This window comes from Apus apus, chromosome 8 (assembly GCF_020740795.1).
Source record: "Apus apus isolate bApuApu2 chromosome 8, bApuApu2.pri.cur, whole genome shotgun sequence".
Classification (NCBI taxonomy): domain Eukaryota; kingdom Metazoa; phylum Chordata; class Aves; order Apodiformes; family Apodidae; genus Apus; species Apus apus.
In genome coordinates this window covers 10,159,088-10,165,946 of record NC_067289.1, presented here as the reverse complement: position 1 = coordinate 10,165,946, position 6,859 = coordinate 10,159,088, and the positions used below count along the sequence as shown (strand labels likewise).

Genomic DNA, 6,859 nt, shown 5'->3' with positions numbered 1-6,859 from the left:
GTCACAATAACGTTTTGGAGGTCAGAATGAGTAGCAGTGCCGGCAGCACTGCAGTGTGTACTGATCCAAGGCCCGCAGCCTGCTAGCTCAGTTCTTCACAAACACCAGCAGTGCTGCTTTACAGAAGCAAGTGGTCTGAAATACAAACTTTCTAGATTAAAATAAAAGTTGTGTAGCATTGAGGATTATACATTTGTCTTTATAGATGTATGATCTTACATTTGTCCTCCTTGAAACACACACGGTTGGCCTGAGCACATCTTGCCAGGCAATGCCCATCGTTCCATAGGAGACTCCTCCTTGGTTTTACAACACTCTTGTATCAGTTCAGTGTTTGGCTACATGTTCCTTGTTTTCACGCTGAAATCTTGATAATAATAGCATGCAGGCATGCAGCTTGGCTGTCCACACTGAAGTGCTAGACTTCTAAGGTAGTCCAAGTAGGAGAGATGGAGCATCTTTCCAAGAGCAAAGTCCACTTACTGTTTTTTATTTGATGACACTTTATGCATAATATTATTTACAAAAAAAAATATGTTTTTTTAGATAGTGAAAAATATCATTAGCACTGGGAAGAAGAAAACCAAACAAACAAATAAAAAAAGGCATTTTATTTACTAAAAATATTTTTATTTGGCTGTATTTAGCAGAAGGTTTGCTTTCCTCCTTTCCCCCCCTCCCATTTTTTGTTCATTGTTTCCAATTTCTCCTGTTCCCGTGCTTTCAGTACAATATATTAACACTTTGCACCTCCTCAGCATTCTCCAGTTAGGGCTCTCAAAGCATTTACAGACATGAGTTAACTCATCCTCACAACAATCATTAGCAGTAAGGAAGTAAAATGATCTGTATCTGCAGAAAGAAGTTAAGATTTGTCAACTTTTTTTTCCAAGTTTTTCTTTGATTTTCAGTGTCCAGCTTATATTATACTGGTCTTGATGAACATGTGTGTCCCTGCAGTTGTATTTCATGCTTTTGAAAGACAGACTGAGTTTAAGCACTCAAATTCTAAAGCTATTTATGCAAATCTTCCTTTAGTAACTTGTTGAAGGCCACACAATAAATGAGCAGCAGAAACCAAGACTAGGAACAAGGCATAACTTCCAGTCACCTGCTATAGTACAAGACAAAACTCGGTGTAACTTACCTTTGGACTTTAAAACCACAATCCATTTCCTTCTCCTTACACATTACCCTCTACTGACCCTTTCCAGCAGACTTTAACCTCAGGTACTTACATTCTGCATTTTACTGTCAAGTTTTGCACGAGGATCTCCCCAGCCACCAACTGCACACAGTACAGAATGCCTTTGGGTGACTGCAGTCAGCCTCGATGGGAAAAGAAGACCCAAAAGCCAACAGCCTAACCAGCAATGGGTGTGAATTTTATCTTTGAGCATTTAAATCTCAGAGCTTATGGAAAAATCCAATATGGGATTTTTTAAGGAAAGTGGGTGTGGATGCACCCTCCCTGGAAGTGTTCAAGGGCAGGTTGGATGTGGCTCTAAGCAACCTGGTCTAGTGGGAGGTGTCCCTGCCCATGCAGGGGGGTTGGCACCAGATGATGTTTAAGGTCCCTTCCAACCCAAACCATTCTGCGAGCCTATGAAAACACTCCCATCCCCAAACCTGGTTCAAATGGAAGACTAAGTATGAACTTGACACTAACACCTTCTTATCAGTAGTGCATCTGCACAGAGATTCTTCATAAAAACCTGCAAATTCACAATTGTACCTTGCAAACAGAAGTGCTATGACTGTTCAAGCAAACGCTCATTTTAAAATAAGCATTCAGTTCATGTCAATGGTGTCTTCACATTAGCTCCATCAGAAGTTACTGGCATGAAACACGGATGAAACTTTTTCTTAGTTAGGTTAACACTGAAAATTCAAACAGTCAGACAAACATCATGCAAGTATTTTAACAGAAACCATACAATATTTCACTGGCTTAAAAAAGAACTAAATGGTTATTTCATTGAGTTGCTAGACCCTACATTTAAAATTATGCATTTACAGAACTATTCAGATGAATTAGGCTTCTTCTATGACACTAAATACTGGAATTCTGATAGATTGTGCAAGTATTAAAAAAATAATAACTTTTTAAATGTTAAGATTACAATTTTAAATTGCCTTGCAAGTGCAATGTTATAAATATAAAAACCAAAACCTCAGAGCTACAATTTTATATAAGTTATATGAGTAAATGAAAGTGCTTTTCAAGTATTTAAGTTTGCTTACAGGTGGATTCTCTCGTGTAAGTCAGTGCTCAGATGGTACAATTTAAATATCAGTGTCTTAAATTTTGGATGCCTGCATTTAACTGGATGGAATAAATGGTTTCATTTGCAGAAATGTGTGATAAATATTTAATATAGGAAATAATTTATGATAAATATTTAAATATGGAACATTATAAAATGAGAGTGTTACATTTTTCTGTTATCTATTAAAAACTACATAGAAAGAGATTGCATCCTGATGGGTGTGTGATAACCTGGTAATGCCAGGGGAGCACTTGAGCCACACAGTAATTGTTAATTCAGTTAAAATCCTGAAATATGATATGCTAAATAGTTCTTCTTTGGTAGAGACAAAAGATGCGATGGTAACAAAGGCCAAATACTGTCAACTTTTTAAGCATTTGAAAAATCTCATGACCTGTGTCAAAAGCCATGAAATCTAATGAAAACTTTGCAACACTTTCAACTGGTCAGCCCTTAGGCCTGGTCACTCTGGAGAACACAGCTGGTGTGTGTCCCCCTGTTCTGTCTGCCCAGGGCACGGCGCCGCTCCCTCTCTGGCCAGTCAACAACCAGTAGTATCACAGTGATGCAAAATACTGCATTCCTGTTTGCCAGCCAGAGGAAGGCTGAGGTGTGTGGGGATAGACTTGTTTATTAGGCAAGAAAACCAAACCAAACCAACCCTAAACGAATCAACATATATTTAAAAGTGCACTGAAAATATTTCCTATTGAACCCTCTCTCTCGTAAGTGCCAGATTTTCATGTTAAATTATATCCATTTTGAACACTGAACACATGGAAGCTGATACTAGAGTGTTTAGTTTGTCTTGCAGTTTGAAAAGCACATGACACGAGGCAGCATTAACACCCTTCATTAAAGATTTGGCAATGCCATAGGTTTATCATGAAGATGCAGCTTAGGAATGACACAGTTCTGCAGACTGCCATTACAAGCTTTCTCCAACAAAGTGCTTTGTCATTTGCCAAAGACAAAAGTCAAACTGTTGCCCTACCTCACCACAGTGCTGCACTGGCAATTTATAATTTTCTTTCCAGATGCAGTTGGACTTTAATAAATTATAGCTCTTCAGAGTTAGGCAATTCTTTGTAAATAAAAGCAGAGTTTCATGTTCCATCAAGAGTGGCCACTGTTTAGACTGGTCTCTTCATGCAGACCTGACAACGGCTGATAATATTTTCTAGTTCTCCTGCTTTCAAAGTCTGTGGCAGAGGTTTCCTAAAAGAAAGAAAAGAAACTTTACTTTTTCTTTAAAAATGAAACTTTGGATATGGAATTACTGAAAAGAACACTGAAATCTTTGGCTCACTGAAGGCATCTTTGGGCTACAAAATGACCCTAAACCTAAAAAAAGGGGATGTCTAAACTGAGGGGAGTCACTAGGGGAGCCCCCATCTTATACAGGCAGTTGCTGTTTCCTTGGAAACCTGCAGCATGGATGCAACGTGTATGGATGCAAGGAAGTTCAATTTACCTGAACATTCTTCTTGGATTTAATGATGCCAGCCAGAAGCTGTAGGAATTTGTGTAGTAGTTGCACGTCCCCCTGCCATGGCACTCTATGAATGGAATGGCTCGAAATTCTTCCAAACAGGATCCAGGAGATGCCAATGCTTGGCCAGAAGCTTCTGAGCCAGCACTTGTGTACTGTAACCACCAATACATTTGTTATGAGAACTTGTCCATCAGCTATTAGTAAACTGCAGACAAAAAAAAATCTCTTTCTAAAACATGCCATACCTTCTGTGGTACATCTTGGACAAAACAAAATGAACAGATTAGTTTTATCCAACTTACAGTGAGGCACAGAAGCCCTATGAAAATTCAAGCACAGTTATGACATTTCCTAAGTCCCTGCAAAGGCCTTTTTCTGCTACATGATAAGGCATGAACTGTAACCAGTACAAAGACTAGAAAGTACCTGGCTTCTGTCCAGTTGAGGACTACAGTAACTGAATTACAAATAAGCCAAATCCCCTGTTTTGTGTGTGTTCATATTTGTTGTTGCTTTGATTGCTTCCCCAAACACACAAAGCAAAGAAGGTGTTTTCTTTCCCTGATGTTGGCAAAGGCTTGTAGAAATAGCTCTAAAATAATTTATTATAGTAGAAAATTGGCTAGGAAATACCATTTAGAATTGCTAATGTTGAAAACAAGCAAATTACTTTAACCAGATGCTGAAAAAAAATTCTCATTCCTTTCCAAGATGATGATGATGATTGTTACTTACAGCCAAATCCCAGGAGAAGCAACAAATTTCACGCTAGACCTAAAATGTTTTACATCATGCCAAAAAGAGGAGGTTTTAGTTATTTTAACCCCATTTACTGGCATCCCTATGACATCCCACAGGCATGGCTAACAAAGATGAAATGCTGTGTCCTCTGGTCTAGCTACCCCCTCAATTTTATAAACAGTCCTTACTTTGAAGGCACATTATTAATTTTCTTCACTCATATCTTGCTATGGCATAAAAAATGCTGAGGCAGTCTTTTGTAGGCAGTGCACTGCTTTTGGATTGATTTTAGCTTTCTGTGGAGTTCAGCCCAAGATTTAGAAAAGAACTGCCTGCCAGGTCAGTTATTTCTGTGTGTTTGTGTTCAGGAGCAGTTTAACCATTCCATTCCTCAAACCTGTTTCCTAGATCTTAGCATGCTGTGTGAAAATGAGAGCAAGCAGTTATTTTTGTCAGACAAAAATCCCATAGTACTCATTTAATAATTTCCACTTTTCTGCCTGCCACCTGTTTTTGAGGACAGATCAGAATAGTTGTTCCTATGCTTCTGGCATTGAATAAGAGTTAATAGAATTATTGTCTACTTCTTGGGAAAAAAAGAAAAAGAACATCACAATTGTTAAGAAACAAATGAGCTATAAACAGATGCAAATTCCAGTGAAAGTTAATAATAAAATTAATAATTCAAGTCTTTCTATGCTTACCATAACAAAAGAAAAACCCTTCCAGAGAGAGGTCCAGCCTTCTGGACATGCAGGAATGACAGTTGTTTGGCTGTGAACTGCTATTACCATTGCAGGTCCTTCGCAGACAACACACCTGTAAGAAGAAACACACATGCACTCAGTGCAGGGATGAGGGAAAACAGGAAAGCACACAGAAGTTCTATTTGCTAGGACAGTAGCTACCTAATAGCAGAACTTATGATAAATGTTACAGCTCACACAGGTTTTCTTTGTGTAACAAGGAGTTAAGTAAATTGAAGGTAACTAAAATACCTTGCTTTGCAATCGCTTTGTATTGCCTACTAGTAACACCAGACTAAAATTAGTCTAAGATGGGAATTAGTCTCAGAACATTTGAGTTTCCTAGTTTTGCCTTTAGTGAAGTAACAAGATGAATTTTTCCTTTTTTGTGTGCTCACTAGTGTATGTTGTTATGGTTTAAATCAAAGTTCTGTACCTTAGAAAAAGGAATCTTTACTTCCTCAATGAAGAAACTATGAAGCTGAGGTACTAGATTGCAACATCTGGCTAGAGCAGGCTAGAAGACATGAATGCAAAGCTTGCCTTTGCATCTTTTACTTTGCTATTCTTGGTCTTTCAAGTTTTTAGAGCTTTTCCTCTTAAGATGCTTTTCATGCTTTCTTAGCTGTCCTAAAGCAACTAGAAAGGGCCACATTTGCACAAGGGTATTTCATAGCACACAGCCTTCAGCCTCAATCTGTAATGTTCTTCATCAATTACAGTAAATGTATTACACACAATTGAAACCAGAACTTGATTTGTACTGTATTCCAAATAATGAAGCTGTCTTCATTTCATTTTTAACTGCTTCCATTATACACAACAATAGGTTTATAAAAAAAAATAAATCACTGCAATCAGTAGGAGTGTGTGCCGTCTTCTCATATCAGCTATGCAGATTAAGCCCTGTGGCAAGACCCTAGCTTTAATCTAACTTTTTGTAGAGCATCACTGAATATCTGACATATTCAGATCAGTAATCAAAAATCAGGTGGTTGAAAAAGATGGTTGTACTGGCTGAGGTGGGCAGATCTTTGCCTAAGATTTGCCATTCAAAACAATTTATGATGTCTTTGTGGTTCCAGGCCAGAAGAGTTACAGTTCTTAGGCTCTTACCTGCTTATCTGGGGCTCTAGTGCCCTGCCAGAAATTGGTGCCATGTCTACTGGCATTACTGCTGCAGTTGACAGCCAGTAGGAATAGTCATTGCGAGAAGCAAAACTACAGACATCGTTGGTATTACAGAATAAGAATGGCATGGTGGTAAACCTCTGCAAGCAGCTACCAGCTGTTCCTAAAAGACAAAAGAGAAGTTTGTGACAGATAGAAGCTTATATTTAGTGTGGCAAACAAAAGAGACACATGATGGCATCCAATGTACTATAGTGAGAATGAAAACATCTGGTAACTATAAAGAAAGAAGTGTCTGTACCGTGAAATTATCTGAAAGCAAAATCCTTATGGTGTATATAAAAATAAGGTCTAAGAAGAAATCTCTTAAAATAAGCTTGAATGGTATCAGTTGATGACACAGTAGCAGGGATTCAGCTGCTTAAACAAAAGCTTCTGGTGTAATTTCTGACACCTTAAAGCACTCCATTTAGTTT

At 38.2% G+C, this 6,859-nt stretch overlaps 1 protein-coding gene across 1 annotated transcript in view; it reads right to left on the bottom strand.

Annotated features, from left to right (window-relative positions):
• Positions 1 to 610: 610 nt before the first annotated feature.
• Positions 611 to 6,859, bottom strand: part of COL4A3 (collagen type IV alpha 3 chain) — a 43,745-nt gene continuing 37,496 nt past the window's right edge. The window contains exons 46-49 of the mRNA XM_051626561.1: positions 6,369 to 6,546; positions 5,211 to 5,325; positions 3,745 to 3,917; positions 611 to 3,488 (exon numbers count right to left, since the gene is read on the bottom strand). Of these exons, the coding sequence (XP_051482521.1) occupies positions 3,404 to 3,488; positions 3,745 to 3,917; positions 5,211 to 5,325; positions 6,369 to 6,546 (551 nt within the window). The 3' untranslated portion in view covers positions 611 to 3,403. The remainder of the gene's footprint in view (positions 3,489 to 3,744; positions 3,918 to 5,210; positions 5,326 to 6,368; positions 6,547 to 6,859) is intronic.